Genomic DNA, 17333 nt, shown 5'->3' on the forward strand with positions numbered 1-17333 from the left:
ATTTCTACTCTCGATCGCGGAAGATTTAAAATATAAACGGCGACACGATAGATTTGTCTTGAAACTTTCTCGTCAACAAATAATACTCTTTTTTAGTAGTTGTAGGTAATGATAAATAAGTGATGGATTCAGGCGTAAATGCAGTAAGTGTAGATCAATGGGAACTTTGCAAAGAGAACGTTCAGCCGTTGAAAAAGGGAAGAAACTTTACAAGTCTAACATCGGCTCTGCATGTTGATCACGACGAACATCAACGATCTCTACTTGCACAGCGGCAGTAAGTATTGGTTGCAAGCTAGGCCTAGGAATATTTAGCGACCTGCAGCCTAGGTTAAAGTTAGGCCTCCAAAAATGTTACAATAATTCAGTATAGGATAGCATAGGTCTAGGCTATTGCTAGCCTTATTCTAAAATTGTATAGGGCCTAGGCTAGCCCTAGGCCTAGCCTATATTTTAATTTATTTTTTTTATTAAAAAAAATAAATAAAAAACGTTTTCATTTAAAATTAATTAATACTGAATAGGCCTAGCTAGGCATATTAATCTTAACTTTAGGTTAACTATGCCATGGCCTATTTTAATAAAAAATGTTTTAAATCATTTGGATTTAAATAAATAAAAAAATGATTGTATTGTAATTTGTATTGTATAGATTATTTTTGTTTTCTACACAGACAGTTTGAAGAGGAACTTCGTAGTTACAAAGGAGATGATGCTCTCAGCGTTTGGACTAGATACATTAACTGGACCGAACAAAGCTACCCAACAGGTGGAAAGGAGAGTAACTTGGAGCAGATCCTTCACACATGTGTCAGCTTATTCAAAGATGATAAGAAGTATCACAATGATCCAAGATATGTGCAGGCTTGGATTAAAATGGTTAGAATAATGCTATAACACAGCAAAAAAAAAAAAAATAAATAAATATTAAAAAAAATAAATAAAAGAATGCTACACAGTAACTATGATATTAATATTTAATACCTATTATATTATCTTGCAGCAGTGGTGTTGGATACTAGTCTCTCTTCTAAAGCTCTGTCTACACTATCAAACTAGTTTGACAAAAAAAGTGCCCAAATATGGTAGTGATATGATGTCATCATGTTCATATATGGCCACATCATATTTTGTTGTCACGTAAAGTTTGATAGTGTAGACAGAGCTTAATGCTTTACAAAATCATGCTCTGCAATATTATCTTGGCATGACTTTCGTAAATGCAGTTTATCCATGGATCTACTGTACCTATCTCATTTTTACATACAATATGCAACATGTGTCAAATTTCTAACATTTTCTAATTCAGTCGTATTTTTTACAGGCTAACAACTACTTGGATGAGCCATCTGCAGCCTTTCAGTTCATGCATGATAAAGGCATTGGTGCAAACCTAACTATCTTCTACGAGGCCTGGTCGTGGAACTTGGAACAAGCAGGGATCACAAAGAAAGCCGATGCTGTTTTAAGTCGAGGTCTTGAATGTTTTGCAGCGCCTATTGAACAGCTTGTAAAATATCATAAGTAAGTGTTGTACCAGTCGAGAATGTACCTAGTCTACACTAGCGAACTTTGGTTTTCAAAGTTTTTCAAGATTTTTCCCAAATTCGGTAAACTGCAAAAAAGTATATACTGCATTAGCAAAATTTAGTTTGCAAAACACATTTAGTAAAGTTTGTTGATACTTTCAAAAATGAATAATAAATATAATAATAAATACATTCAGAAAAATATTTATTGAAATATATGATTAAGAACCTAAATTAATATTAATCTGTCTTTATTATTATTTTTAATTAAATTAACTTTTCATTTGATATTTATTTATTTTTTTTTTACAGAGATTTTCAAACAAGGATCATACGAGGAACCATGGAAGGTGCGATAGAGTCAATGGAAACCAATGACCCAGCAGCAGCTGATGAAAGGACTGTGCTAGGAGGACTTAAAGGCAGAGGAAAGCATCATAAAGTGGGCACGCAGAGAATAGGCCATGTTAAGAAAGGTAGGCTTTTTGTTGCAATTAGCTGGTTCAACAAGTGTATTTAAATCATTCAATTCCTGTTCATTTAGGGGGAAAATGGCTGTGGTCAGTTACAAAGTGAGTTAAGAGTTGATAACTTATCACATAAAACTGCTAGAAAGTAGGAGCCTTTTGCCATTTTTCCCCTGACTGTGTTTAATTTGGGTGAAATATTCAGATAAGTTTACTAGACAAACAAGCATTATTTTATGGCAAAATAAAATGAATTAAATACATAAGAAGTTATACAATTGAAAATTTATTTTAAATAAATTTAATTTTATGTATTTAATTAAAAGTATTTTTTCTGTTAAGATCCCAAGGGCCTCACAGGACTTCGTAGCAGAGAACCACTTGCTGGCAACCAACGTATAGCTGTGTTCTGTGATGAGAATGCTGCTGCTCCAGCTGTGCCAGATCCCACTGGCCAATGGGCATCAGTTCCTTCACGTGGTGTAGCCTCTAAAGAAAATGTACAGAAACCGTCACAGTGGACATCGCATAAGGTACGCTAATCAGATAGCTTGTATGTCATTCATTTTTATTAATCCAAATGCAAATTACTGAAAAATGACAATGCTGTGGGTATCAGTGGCTGGATCTCAATGGAGATACAAACAAAATAAGCAAAAAGCTAAATCAAAACGATATATACAATAGGGATTAATGTTATACGTAGATAAAGCATATATTTAATAATATTCATAATTGTTTTTATTATTCAGGTTCCACAGCATGGACTAGCCATGCCACCTCCAGTATCAAGGCCATCTGTTGTTGTACACGTTGATGATGATACCGATCAAATCATGTAAGATAATTCATGAATTTAATAACTAAATCCAGGCTGTCTACACTGTGCCCATATATGGACATGGTGATGTCATATCACTACCATATTTGGGCACATCACACTTTTTTGTCAAACTAGTTTGATAGTGTAGTCATAGCTTAATATGAAAAAAACAAAAATAATGAAGCCAATTTAAGAAAAAGGTTGTACCACCATGACTTCATCATCTACATTGGAATATTGGAGTCTAAATTCAATAAGACTCATGCAAAGATACGTATCATCTACTGTATGTACTTGCTACAAATTCTATTTATAAGTAATTTCCTTTCTTACAGAGCTGCACGCATGCCTCCTAATATGAACCATCCTGTATTAAGTGCTCGCAAGCCTGAGAAGAAACAGACAACTGTGCAATACCTTAATGCTGTAAGTGTATAACTATCAAAACAACATATAGGAAACATAGAGTGTAGACTCAGATATTTGTAGTTAAATTTGTATCTATAGTCCGTGTCATAGGATTGCCAAATGTACCTTGTTTTCTTGGGATAGCTTTTACAGCTCATTGAATGGTCATTTATAATTTAACTTTCAGTTCCCTACGACTGATGATAAGACGAAAGTTATGTATCCTAAACATCTAATTTACGGAGGTGTGTCAGAGATGTCACTTGAAGAACTCAGAGCAATACGCTACAAGGAGAAGAAGAGGGAGCAGTTATTAATTGGTAAGCATAATATTAAACCCACTGCATAGATTAGTAATTGCAGCGTACCTAATCTTTTTTCTAATATTTTTGGAAACCAACAGTGTTTTCTGATTCAGAAGTACTCAGTTTTGATATTATTGCATATAATAGTCCTTTGAAATCCAAAGGCACACTTTATGGTTTAAACATACTTAGCCACCACAATGAATCATTGTATTAAGCCCTGTCTACACTATCCAACTTTATGTGACAAAAAAATGTGATGTGCCCATAAATAGACACGATGATGTCATGTCACTACCATATTTGGGCACACCACACTTTTTTTTGTCAAACTACTTTGTTAGTGTGGACAGAGCTTTAGAAATTTCATGTTTTGTAATTTATTATATATTACAGAAGAGCAAGAAAGAATTCAAAGAGAAAAAGACGAGTTGATAAAAACTAAAGAAGCATTACGCCTACAACAAGAAGAACTTGAGAAAGAAAGACTTATGTTTCAGCAGAAAATGCAACAAGAAAGGTGTGTGTAAAGTTTATATAGACTAAAGCTCTGTCTACACACTATCAAACTAGTTTGACAAAACAAGTGTCATGTGCCCAAATATTGAAGTGATATGACATCATCATGTCTATATATGGGTACATCACATAAAGTTGACAGAGCTTAAGAAAATGGCTATGATAAATACAGTAGATAGCTGTTTATTTAGTTGCTGAATTATTTTATACTGTTTGTGTTATAGACTTTTGTACGAACAGAAACTTCAAGAACAGGAGAGGAAACGGGAAGAATTACAGCAACAAGAGTCGTTGCAACACCAGTCTTTCCTAGAACAAGAGCAGCAGTTGCAGGAGGCACAAGCTCAACAACTACTACAACAGCAGTTGCAACAGAAGCAAGAGTTACTTAAGCAACAGCAGCAAGAACAGCAGCGACAGAGGTTACTAGAGCAGCAGCAACAGAGGTTACTAGAGCAGCAGCAACAGAGGTTACTAGAGCAGCAACAACAGAAGTTCCTAGAGCAGCAACAACAGAAGTTCCTAGAGCAGCAACAACAGAAGTTACTAGAGCAGCAACAACAGAAGTTACTAGAGCAGCAACAACAGAAGTTACTAGAGCAGCAACAACAGAAGTTACTAGAGCAGCAACAACAGAAGTTACTAGAGCAGCAGCAGCAACAAGATAGGGTACTTGAGCAACAGAGGCAACAAAAGTTATGTGAGCAACAACATAGAATTGAAACTATGCAATCAAATTCTAAACCTAATTCTACCAATAGCAGTTTGCGACGTGACTCTGATTCAACACGGTGAGTTTGTTGTTGTTGATTTTAGTCTTTATTTGGGAAGATTTACCGTTAATTAAGAATGTATATCAATACTAAACACCCTTATTCTGGCCTAACATGGTTGGTTTTCAAAAATTCTGATGTTTCATTTTTCTTTTTATTTAGAGAATTTACAATTACAAAGCAATTAGTATTTGAAGATACAACAAATCTGCAAGCAGGTAAAATACATGTTTTAAATGAAAAAAAAATGCAAAAAATATATGAAGCAAATAAATAGAAGAAAACATGAAATATGATATTAAAATATGTGTACAAGTATTATTACTATATGTGCTGTATTATTAATATAAAGAATGTATTGGATCATTTCAGAATTTAAAAATATATCTGTAAACCATGCAAGTTTTACAACACCTTCTACAAATTGCTCAGGGATGCTCTCAACGATACCTCAACCTACCCATAAAACACCATCACTTACACCACGGTCGTTTTGTACTAAAAACACACCTCAATCTACTGGTATTGCTAACAAAACACCTGGTTCAGGATCCTCTATGAAGAGGTCGTTTATACAGCCAACGCCAAAAAGCCAGTCACGATCTTACCATGATCTACAGCATGTCACTCCAAGGAACGCTAGAGGAGGGATAGCAGCGCCTTCACCTACAGTGAACACAAAAGAAGCACTTGGTTGCGTTATGGCAATGCTTAGCAAACCTCTGGATGAGGAGCTGTTTGGTTGCGTTGGACAGAACAAAACATTTGAAAAAGAGGAGGAGATGTTCGAAGTTGAGTTTGCCAATACAGGTATGATGAGTTCATCTTTAGTAATGTAATCTGAATTCATCTTTAATTAGCCTGTGTAAAATTCATATTTCAACCCAGCCTCCACACTAAGTAAGCTATTGGGTGTCCTTAGTTACTTGTTCAAAATATGGCCATCCACTTCTAAAGCTCTGTCTTCACTATCAAACTTTATGTGAAAACAATGTGATGTGCCCATATATGGACATGATGATGTCATATCAATACCATATTTAAGCATATCAATACAATATTTGGGCAGATCACGCTAGTTTGATAGTGTAGACAGAGCTTTAAAATTACATCATAGATGTATTTTTTAACTTTTTTAAAATACTTGATTAATAACATTATTATTTTAGATGGTGGTTTTAGTATGATGGAAACAAAACAAGAAATGTGTAGTCAAGAGTCTCTAGGTGGCCGCAAACCATTCACTATTTATGATGAGACTGTTGGGGATGACAAGGAGAATGAGCTGAAGAATGACCAACAGTTTACAGTCTTTACAGACAGTGAAAATAAGTAAGTGTTAATTTTGTATTTACTTTAGTATGATCTTGATATGTGACCAAATACAAAATATAGCCACTAAAAATATTAATCATCTTTGCACATGCAATTAGAAGCAACATGACAATACAAAGTTGACTGGCTCTTACAATCTCACTTGAATCTTCTTATGTTCTTGTTTCAGGGCACCTATTTGTGTTTATGAAGACCAAGATGAAGATGTGTTTAAGAACAAGCAACTGCAACCCCACAGTCCTGAGGAAGTATGAGCTGTTTTACTAATGTGTCTGTAACTAACACTAACTACAGTATATTAAGGGTAGCCTAGGTATAAAAAAAACATGATTATTATGTTTTTTTATCTATATGATGTACAGTATGTTCTTGATTTAGGACCAATCAAGGTGCTTTAAACAGCCCTGGCTTTGTTTCATCCATCATTCAGATGAATGTAAAACTAATTGACATTGTCGTTCCCATTTTCAAAAACCATGGTTGTAAGTTTATCATAGTTTTACTGTAAAAATGACTTTATTAATAAATATATCATTATGAATGAATGAATATAAATATTAGATCATTACTTTCTCTTTTAGGTGAAAATGGTAGAAGGTATGGAAGCAATGACATTACATCTCCAGAATAGATCCACTTCTCAGGACTGTACATTTGCACCCCATGGCAACACGAACCCAGACTTCTCAGCCATGTCTCGGATGGTATCCACACCTTTTAACCGCAGTGAGATGCCTTCGTTTCCAGTCAGTCATATCAAACCTAGCCTGGTGAATACAGTGAATGAGATACCTCAACAGGACAATGATGTTGAGATGGAGGCTGTAGAAGTTGATAAAATAGTGGAACCTGCGGCACGTGTGATGTCAGTAGGTGGAGAGAGCTTTGATGCTACCGAAGCTACTGTCAACAATAATTCTGCTCGTCAGTTGAGGTACAATTGTTTCTAATTAATTCTCCTCTTTTGTGAGTAAAAATGAATAAATCAATGAGTGCAGTCTTTGTAGTAATTTTTACAAGTGGTTAGTTTACAAGTATGTCTGTCTACACTATCAAACTTTATGTGACAAAAAATGTGATGTGCCCAAACATGGTAGTGATATGCTAAAATATGGTAGTGATATGCTTAAATATGGTAGTGATATGACATCATGTCCATATATGGGCACCTAACATGTTTTTGTCGCATAACATTTGATAGTGTAGACAGAGTTTTACAATAGTTTACAAGTATGAAAGATGATAATCTCTATGCAGATATTATGATAATAATAACCTCTTATATACAATAATTAAACATTGTATTTTTTCAGTCCAATCATTGAGGAGAACAGTTCTGATTGTTCCAACTCATCCCAAAACAAGACTAGAGGTTCTTCTACTGCTCACACCTCGCATCATCAACAGGCCATATCAAAAACCGAAACAAGCACTATCGATATGAACGTGACGCGTAGACGTGGAAGCAAATCAAGCTCGTCCTCGAGTACATCATCCGTGCATCCTGATATCTCGCACCAGATAGAGGAAGATGTAAATATCTCTCGCAAGATACAGGAAGCACCAGATAGCTCTCACTTCGTAGAGAGAGCTCAAGAAGTGGAACCAGATACCTCAGTCTTTGATGCAAGTGCCATGGAGGATGACTACTGTGAAGAAGATGAACTGGATCCTTTCAGTAATGATGTTATTGATGCACTTATTGCGAATCTAGATGAGCCTCTAACCAGCTATTCAGGATATAGCCATTGTGACGACTCCATGCCTGATGTACGTGCTGGCATAACATTATATTTAGGTTGGTATTATATATGTACGTTAAATAGAACATTTATGATCATACTAAGTCTATGGTAAACTACATTCAAGCATTGAGATGTGTTAATGGTCCTGGTTTATCTCTTCTTAAACTCTGTCAGGTGTCTACACTATCAAACTAGTTTGACTTGGTTGACTACCTAAAATGGTAGTGATATGTCCAAATATTGTACTGATATGACATCATCATGTCCATATATGCCACAACACATTTTGCAGAGTATGCTCTATTGAATTTGTTTTGTTCTTATTAGGAAAGTACCTGTACAGCGTTGAGTCAAAAATTGGCGAAGGTGCTTTTGCAAAGGTTTATAGAGCAGCAATGCTTGATGCAGATGATGATACTGACCTGGATGGTGAAGGGTCAAAGGTTATTCTCAAGGTGCAAAAACCTGCCTGTCCCTGGGAATTTTACATCTGTCGACAGATTGCCGAAAGAATTCAAGGATTGGATGTCAAAGTTGATGTTGTATGTATTCTTTAACAAATCATATATTTTAAGATAATTTAGCAAGTATAAGTACTATCTAAAGCTATCAAACTTAAACAGATAATTTTATTTTTATATCCCTTCTATCTATAAGATATAAGCTATAATACTCAGAAATGTATTACTCCAAAAGCTCTGTCTACACTATCAAACTAGTTTGACAAAAAAAGTGTGATGTGCCCAAATATGGTAGTGATATGACATCATTATGTCCATAGATGGGCACAATGTCATATCACATTTTGTTTGATAGTGTAGACAGAGCTTTATTTGGGGGTTTTATAGGAAAGATTCTGCTGTATTTTAAGATTGACATTACATATTATATATTGATTGATTATGTTATTGTTGTACAGCGGCCATCCATTATGAACATCGACTCTGCGTTTGTTTACAACAACGGCAGCATCCTGCTCAATGAAGCGTATTACAACGGCACTCTTTTAAACCTGGTGAACATGCGTAATAAGAACATTATTGAAGTAGATGAAAGATTAGTTCTGTACATCACGATTGAGATCCTACACATTGTGGATCAGTTACATCGCTGCGGTATCATTCATGGAGATGTCAAACCTGATAATTTTCTTATCAGAAATTCGTAAGTTTAATTATTTAAAATAACAGATATTTTCACTTCAAATGAAGTTTGATAGTGTAGACAGAGCTTTATAATCAACCATACAACCATAGCGACCATATACACCAGGTTGATCCCCAAGCCCACCACTAAATGAATATATAAAGTGACTATAACCATTCAATACTTAATAGCCAATATGTTTGTTACCGTATTTTATATCTTTCACTTCAGAAGTCCAACAACATTACAAACTAACTCTGAAACTCCTAGTATACTCGGTGAAAGGACATCCGGCATCAAACTGATTGATATGGGTTGTAGCATTGATATGAAGTTGTTCCCACCCGATACTGTGTTCAGGTCTAGAAATGGTACATCATGCTTTGAATGCACTGAAATGACAACAGGCAGGCCCTGGACGTACCAGGTTGGAATTCCGCATATACCTAAACTTTTTGTGATGTGCCCATATATGGACATAATGGTGTCATATCAGTATCATATTTGGGCACATCACATTTTCTTTGTCAAACTAGTTTTATAGTGTAGACAGCTTTAGTCTAATTTGTGTTTATTATTGCCTTCTGTGTAGTTTGATTAAATTTTTTTTCCCTTTAGACTGATTTATATGGCATAGCAGGCACAGTACACACACTCATATTTGGAAATTATATGAAAGTGTTTGAAGAATCTGGTGAATGGAAAATTACGAGTAAAGTCAAAAGGTAATACACCAACAAAGTATAATTTTGTACTAATAATAATAATGTTGTTTACCTAATTTTACTTGGTCTAACTCCAAAGATTTATTTATACTTTATAATACATTTATATGAAGTTATGCAAAACGGTTTAAAATTTATAAATTATTAATAAAATTTGTAATATTGTTCACAGGCGTTATCGTGCTGATTGGAAAAAGTTTTTCAAAACATTGTTGAATGTTCCAAGCTGCAACGAAATTCCATCACTTAGTGAGCTATGTTTGGAGCTGGAAGAAGTCTTCAGGGAACATTACTTAAATGTTTATTCAAGCTGAGCTGATTAATATAATAAGACATCAAAGTGTATTTTGTGAACATTTTTGTTTTACTTTAGTATGATTGGTCTCAAAATTGTTTTATTTATTTTTGTGTGTAATTGGTTAATTTCACTGTGATTGGTTAACTTGAAAATGGGGAAAGTTAATGCATGGAGGAATATATATGTTGTATTTATATAGCCCCCATTAATTATTTTAAAATAAATTCATTGTAAATTTACACACGTATCATATAAACAATGATAATACAGTGAGTGAAAAATTCTTTAGTGTGACCAGGTCTGCAGCACCAACTTTTATCACATATCTTATGAATCATGTACATTATTATCAATATAGAAAGGTCTGTCTACACTATCAAACTAGTTGGACAAAAAGGTGTGATATGCCCAAATATGGTAGTGATATGACATCATTATGCCCATATATGGGCACATCACATAAAGTTTGATAGTGTAGACAGAGCTTAACACATGATTAATAACATTATTAGACCTTTTTTTGTAGTATTTTGCAGCAAATTAAACATTTTATTGTCAATCACTAACAATTGTACGTTTTGTATAAACTATTCATACTAGGTTTAGATATAGTATTTGTATGTACATAGTGGAGTATGCAAGGATGCATGTAATAAACTGGATGATGCTATGTAATTGTACTGCTTATATTTTCTGTTATTTTCAACAAGTTTCTGGCAGCCTAGTTTGTGGCCCTTCTCTCAAGAATCAAAGTGGTCTCTTGCGAATATTTGCAAGGAAAAATGGTTTGTTTTGTTGTTGGCTTCTCCTCTGGTTAGAGAGTGCTTTCAACATGTAGTTTCCCACCCACAATTTTTGTATCAATACCATAAAGTAAACATCAGACTGATTAGAATGCATAAAAAACTTGTTTATTTTCCCAGAAAAACAATAGTTTTACAAAACAATATGTTAATTTTATTTTTTTCAAATTATTTGTACACTGAATATCATAATGCTCAATGTAGTAGCCTATATTTCTGAGGTTATTTAATGTGTTCTCCAGCGTGTGAAAGGTGCCATGTATTTTGTTACAGTACATGAGCTGTTCTTTCAACACGTTTCTGCATTTCTTCCGTCTCCAATTGTTCAAGAGTCAGCAATGACAGGCCAAGTTGATCCTCCTGTAAATTTACAAAAGCAATTTATCACAAACTGTATTTGAATAATGATATTTGTTGTTTTTATCACATTATTTATATGCATGACTGAATTCATCTGACCTTTTTGAATGGTTGAGCCATCTGTCTAAGGAACTTCTTTGAGACTTGTACAGCTTCATCTGTTGTTAGGTTGCAGACGCTATCTTTTAAATATTCCTGAATCCACTTTGGTAACTTTCCTCGTTTATCAGCTCGTCCAAACCTCTGTAGATTTTTTTTTAAATGGCAAATGTTCTTCATTCGATATTTAAGGTATTTTTAATAGTAGAGCGACAGTAAAACAAAAATAAAATTACATACCTTATCTGCAAACACCATTATTCCGTAGTCTGTTTTACCTCTCATAGCTCTGCCAACACACTGTAAATTAACAACAACACAAATTTACTTGTGTTCACTCCGTACACTATACTACTAGAGTATGGCAAAGTTTGGTTTAAAAGTTATAATTATTTTGAAATATATAATCATTGTTACCTGAGCCGCGTGTCTCATCGCGTCAAATGTTAAAAAATCATTTTCACGAATCTGATACTGATCTCGTAAAAATTCCAGACGAGCTCGCAACATTCTAGATTGGGTGTAGACGTATGGTACACCAAACATCACAACTGCTCTTCCGTAATGATGATCTAAAGAAAATTATAAGTATTCCGAATGTTATACATTGCTCAGAATTAGCTAGAATGTGAAAACTTCCCATGGTGAGAAACAATCTTATAATCACAACCGTACTCTCAGAAAATCGGAAACTCTCCCGCAACAAGACTTTTCTTGAGGTCCAAAAGGTCCCAAATTCATTTTTACAATTAGAAACACATTCCGAATACCAGATTTTCTGGAAAACTAGACATAATAGGCTAGCCCAAGCCCAAAGGTGTCCGGTATTGGGAGAGTTGACTGTACTATATAACAAAAAAAGTTTACCAAAATCAATTCCCTCAGACACTTTACCACGAGCAACCGACAACAAAACCGCACCACGTCCATTTTCACAAGCCTTCTGATAGTTATGTAAGGCAACGCTTGTTTCTGCTGTGTCTTGCGTTTCAATAAATAATAGTTTGTTTTTCTGCACGTTGTCTATTATACCCTGTTCATACCACTTGGATACTATTGTCTCCTAAAACAAAATTTAAAAATAAATTTGTCACTTGCTGTTGAAATTGGAAATAAATAAGTACTGTAAATTAACAATAAATACTTAGAATCTATAGTCATATTCACACACTTTTATTTTACTTGATATTTCCCGTACAGTAAATAATTCAAAACTGTCCTCGACCAAGGCAAGAGATTTTCTATATACTAGGTGTATAGATGGGTACATAGCATCACTGCAATTTATCACTGAAATTCTTTGTAACGTTTTTAACCCAAGACTGAATTCTTTGTCTCATATACATACCATGTACACATAACTTGTAAAGAAACAAACAATACCATCAGGTACAATTGATGTAAGATCCACAAGCAAATTGCCATAATTTCTAATAACAGCTAAAAGAAAAAGATTGTTTTAGGGTTAGAAACTCATAACTGACTGAACCCACCCATTGTAATACACTTAAGCTCTGTCTACACTATCAAACTAGTTTGACAAAAAAAGTGTGATGTGCCCAAATATGGTAGTGATATGACATCGTCATGTCCATATATGGACACCTCACATTTGTTGTTACATAACGTTTGATAGTGTAGACAGAGCTTAGGCCTTTCACTTGGTAAGGTTAGATCCAAATAACTTTCTCACCTATGTCTTGTCTTGTTTCAAACTTAGAAGTCATAGTAACTTGATCATTTCCTCTGCCAACAATCTAACACAAATTAATAAAATTGCTATAATTATTTATTTTATAAAATCACTTTATATTAACTCAAAACACTAATGTCCCATTATACTGAATATAAGCTGCTTAAACTGTCTACACTAACAAACTAGTTTGACAAAAAGAGTGTGATGTGCCCAAATATGGTAGTGATATGACATCATCATGTCCATATATAGGCACATCACATGTTTTGTCACATAAAGTTTGATAGTGTAGACAGAGCTTTATAATCTTACCAATGGACAAATACAAGTCCTTGCTAAGGTCATAGTAAAGGACGCCATTGTAACAGGGCGGAAATCAAGTATCTTGGGGTACATATCCAGAGGCGATAATGTCTGAAGAACAAATCAATATAAAAATGTTAATTATTCAAATATTGCCAAAACAAAAACAAACATGAATAAATATCAACTTTGCAATCAGAGGTTAAAGAAATGAATTTTGTATAATTATGTGATGTAGTAATATTCCATGGCGTATGCAAAACTACTCCGGATTATTGGGTTTAAATAACAGACATTATTATACTTACACCTGATGTTATTATAACGGTTTGGAAACGATCAAATACAGGCTTAATAGCAACAGAGGCATCCATACATCTGAAAAAAATTAAAAAGGCATGAACTTGATATTACAGCATACTTAAGTTTTATCTCTGTAATCTTCATCCCACCACTGTCACACCTACACCCCACCACTGTCACAACTACACCCCACCAATGTCACCTACACCCCACTCACCACTGTCGCCTACACATCACCACTGTCACCTACACCCCACCACTGTCATCTTCACCCCACCACTGTCCCCTACACCCCATGTAATATCTGTAAAAACTTACCGAAAGTGAAGGACAGGGTTAGGAATTGTTGGTGCTCGATCATCAAATGGCTCAATAATTAAGGTGAAACCTAAAATGACAAACAGTTATAAGGTCTTTTGCTCAGTGTTGATTACAGCTTTAAGCCAAATTTACACAGACGAGCGGTAACGGTAAGCGGAAAACAGCATGCTTGTTTCACATAGAATCCACCTGTCTGCTTCACGTTCTGTGTAAATGGTCATAAGAAATAATATATAGTAGATTCTATCACTACCACTCATCTGTATAAATTGGCCATTAGGAAATCTTGGACATCCCCACCCCTGGTATCCCAATTGAAACCTGTATGATGTAAATCTCCACTCTGACACTGAATGTGTAGATATTTCACTTATTTCCATGTTTTTGTTTAAACATTTGGTAACTATTACTTTTCCTACCTTTTCCATACGTACTGACTAACGTTGCAAAGTTTGCTATCAATGAAAGTGGTGACAAGTCTTGCGCCGTGTTCAGTTCTAATGTTCTTAATAAAGAGTGTAAACGCTCGTAACAAAATCTGTAAACAATTAAATAAGACTGTAAGAAGTTAACTTTAATGCAATGTTGACTAGTGTTATAAAATTATTCTGTTATAAATATAAAAAGTTGGCAGATAAAATGTTGATTCTCTAACCTTAAAGGTTTACGTTCAATACACACTTTTGTGTACACATCTCTGAGAAATGAGGGTGGGCTTTCCTGGACAACATGCTGTACACGTAATCGTGTCTTTAGATATTCTAAGAACCGCTTTAAAAAATTTAGAAAATGCTCTGCGTTCCGAATGTTCCCAGGCACCGCCTCTGCAAAAAAAAATTTTGATTTTGCACTTTAATAATTAACATAATAGCTAATAATGATGACATCATAGCTATTAATGATGACATCATAGGTAATAATGATGACATCATAGCTAATAATGATGACATCATAGCTAATAATGATGACATCATAGCTAACAATGATGACATCATAGCATTATACTAACCTTGTAATATTTCATCTGGAAGTACAGGGTTTGCAAGTTGAGCCTCAGTTTCACGTTCCTCATTCGCAAGTCTCAGTCCTTCCACTAAACGCTGATACTCCCTCTTTAGTTTATTTTCATCTACTTCCTTTATTCTACATGACATTTGTGAAAATAAAAACAACAAAACCTCTCAAATGAAATAATTCAATTAGGTTCATGAACATACTATTATATATTTTACTAATTGAATTATGGTATACTGTAATAGTTATATATTTACAATACACAAATGCTGGTACTGACCTTTCTATAGATCCTTTTAGGTACTCCAGATTGCCCTCACCTCGATCAAGGGTCCTCCTTGTAATATTCACACTCAGGGAGTCTATACACACATTATCTTCAATAAAAAAATGTATTTCTAATGTAAATTTTGTATAACAAATAACAAATTCCGAATACCAGTGACATTTTAATACATACAGAACTTAGTTATGAAGGTAAAGCAAACACAATATAGAGGCTACTGTACTCACCAATGTTGTGGGCCTCATCAAATACAACAACAGACGTTTTCGGTAAATCTTTTGAGACGAGTTCAGCGATCTTAGGATCTAGCAGGTAATGGTAACTGTATACTACGATGTTGGCGTGCATAATCTGAAATTTAATTTAATAAATTTGTGCTGTCATATAAAATACTGACATAACGATCTATTGACTACAGGGCAATGTAGCGTAACCTACATATGCAAGTACTTAATTCTTACTGTGTATCTGGCCAGGAAATAAGGGCACCAACCACGTTCTTGTCCGATATCCTTCAAATCATCTAAGTTGTAAACACCTGGATCAATAGGAGCATCTCGGCCGTTATCATCAAATGCCTGTCAGTAGAGAAAGTGATAAATTATGAAATACAAGAGAATAAATTTGCTACAAAATACAAAATTTCCAAGATTGATCATCAAGACCATTTAATAGTTGAATCACGAAGCAGATGGCTTGGTTCAGGCTGTACCTATTGTAATTGCTCAATCTCATTAGCATTATTTTATTCTTTAAAATATCTAGACATTTTGTATTTTACCTCAAAATATGAACAGAGAGGAATAGAGGAATCATAATGGTGTTTGGTACGGATGTAAGATGCTGTTAGGCCCTGGCAGCCAGCATCCACCTCCTTGCCAGTAGGCTCCTTACTAACCTAGATATTGAGAGGAAAAGAATTAAAAGTAATTTTATCATTAAAAAAAAAACAGGAAATCTAAAGAGATCTAATAATGCAAAACTATGTTAGTTAATGGAGACATGTGTACTTATTACTGTACATTTCCGAGACAGGAATAAAAATAATAATAATAATGAAGATCACAACATCAAGAAGCCTATGGCAACCAGAAGAGGAAGTGAGCTTACTCTTGGGTGTATGCAAAGATTCTTGCGAGAGCTGAGCGCTAAACCTAAGATTGTTGGTTGTTCTCCAAGTTCTTGTTCATAATATTTCATCAATGCTTTTAACTCTTCAATAACCTAAAAAAAAATTGATAAATTCATTTATTTCAAAAGTAGGTATTTTATCACAAAAGAGAAAAAATGTAGGTATTTTATTTGATTACAGTATATTCATTAGTTAAACTTCTAATCGTCACCCAAGGATCAAAATTATTGGTGGTCAGGTTACCAGCATCAGTAAGGTATTACTATACCTTCTCTAATTCAGGAACAGTTCTTGAGCAGTAGACAAGCTTTGTGACATCTACCGGGTTTGTCCTTAGATAAGCAACAATGAGAGACAGAAGTGATACAGTCTTCCCAGTTCCTGAAGGCATCTCCAGAACACAATGACCCTAAAAATGTAAAAAAGATTTAAAATTTAATTTTATTAGGTCATTTATAATTCTTTCATTGTAAAATATGTGCAACTATACTCAAATGAGGTTCTAGACAATACATCTCAGAGTGACATTTACTTTTGCATCAATGGACCTCTTGAGTTCCAGCATATAGGTAAACTGTTCTGGATATATGTAGTCATACGGAAAGTAGACAAGTAGCCCATCTACGTTTAACCTAAAATGAAATAAAATAGTTTTAATTATAAAGAATTTCAATTCTCCACTCTCCTCTCCTATATGAATAATAATAGACTAGACACAGTGAATCATGTATCTTTATCAACAACATTCAATTTCAAAGACAACATCACACTCTGTATGATGTTAAAACATTGAACTTACTTCATTATGACAACCTGTGCATTAGTATTATTAACAAACGACAATAGCAATCAAATGACAGTAACTTAATTTAAAAACTGTGTTGTTTATTGTGTGATCATGGGGAGTTTCTTGTTGGAAATGGAACTTGCCACAAAAAATAAC

The 17333-nt window shown here is 34.3% G+C and overlaps 2 protein-coding genes across 2 annotated transcripts; one reads left to right on the forward strand and one right to left on the reverse strand.

The window, feature by feature from the left end:
• Positions 1–43: 43 nt before the first annotated feature.
• On the forward strand, positions 44–10338 carry LOC144851655 (uncharacterized). The gene is made up of 21 exons (XM_078709220.1): positions 44–277; positions 675–879; positions 1325–1524; positions 1842–2005; positions 2339–2529; positions 2749–2834; positions 3155–3245; positions 3415–3547; positions 3929–4052; positions 4276–4842; positions 4987–5042; positions 5197–5634; positions 5994–6156; positions 6329–6407; positions 6741–7093; positions 7473–7957; positions 8232–8446; positions 8824–9068; positions 9282–9477; positions 9669–9775; positions 9948–10338. The coding sequence occupies exons 1-21, from the start codon at positions 123–125 to the stop codon at positions 10087–10089; spliced, it is 4395 nt and encodes a 1464-aa protein (XP_078565346.1). The 5' UTR covers positions 44–122; the 3' UTR covers positions 10090–10338.
• A 630-nt stretch (positions 10339–10968) lies between these two features.
• On the reverse strand, positions 10969–17321 carry LOC144851657 (general transcription and DNA repair factor IIH helicase subunit XPD-like). Its single transcript, XM_078709224.1, has 21 exons — positions 17190–17321; positions 16923–17022; positions 16659–16799; positions 16369–16482; positions 16040–16156; positions 15720–15836; positions 15486–15609; positions 15253–15349; positions 14968–15101; positions 14614–14782; positions 14378–14496; positions 13956–14025; positions 13643–13712; positions 13344–13445; positions 13029–13092; positions 12684–12775; positions 12203–12398; positions 11753–11907; positions 11576–11635; positions 11336–11479; positions 10969–11236 (listed from the first exon to the last, which is right to left on the reverse strand). The coding sequence occupies exons 1-21, from the start codon at positions 17192–17194 to the stop codon at positions 11144–11146; spliced, it is 2283 nt and encodes a 760-aa protein (XP_078565350.1). The 5' UTR covers positions 17195–17321; the 3' UTR covers positions 10969–11143.
• Between the last annotated feature and the right edge of the window lie 12 nt (positions 17322–17333).

This window comes from Antedon bifida, chromosome 9 (assembly GCF_963402885.1).
Source record: "Antedon bifida chromosome 9, ecAntBifi1.1, whole genome shotgun sequence".
Classification (NCBI taxonomy): domain Eukaryota; kingdom Metazoa; phylum Echinodermata; class Crinoidea; order Comatulida; family Antedonidae; genus Antedon; species Antedon bifida.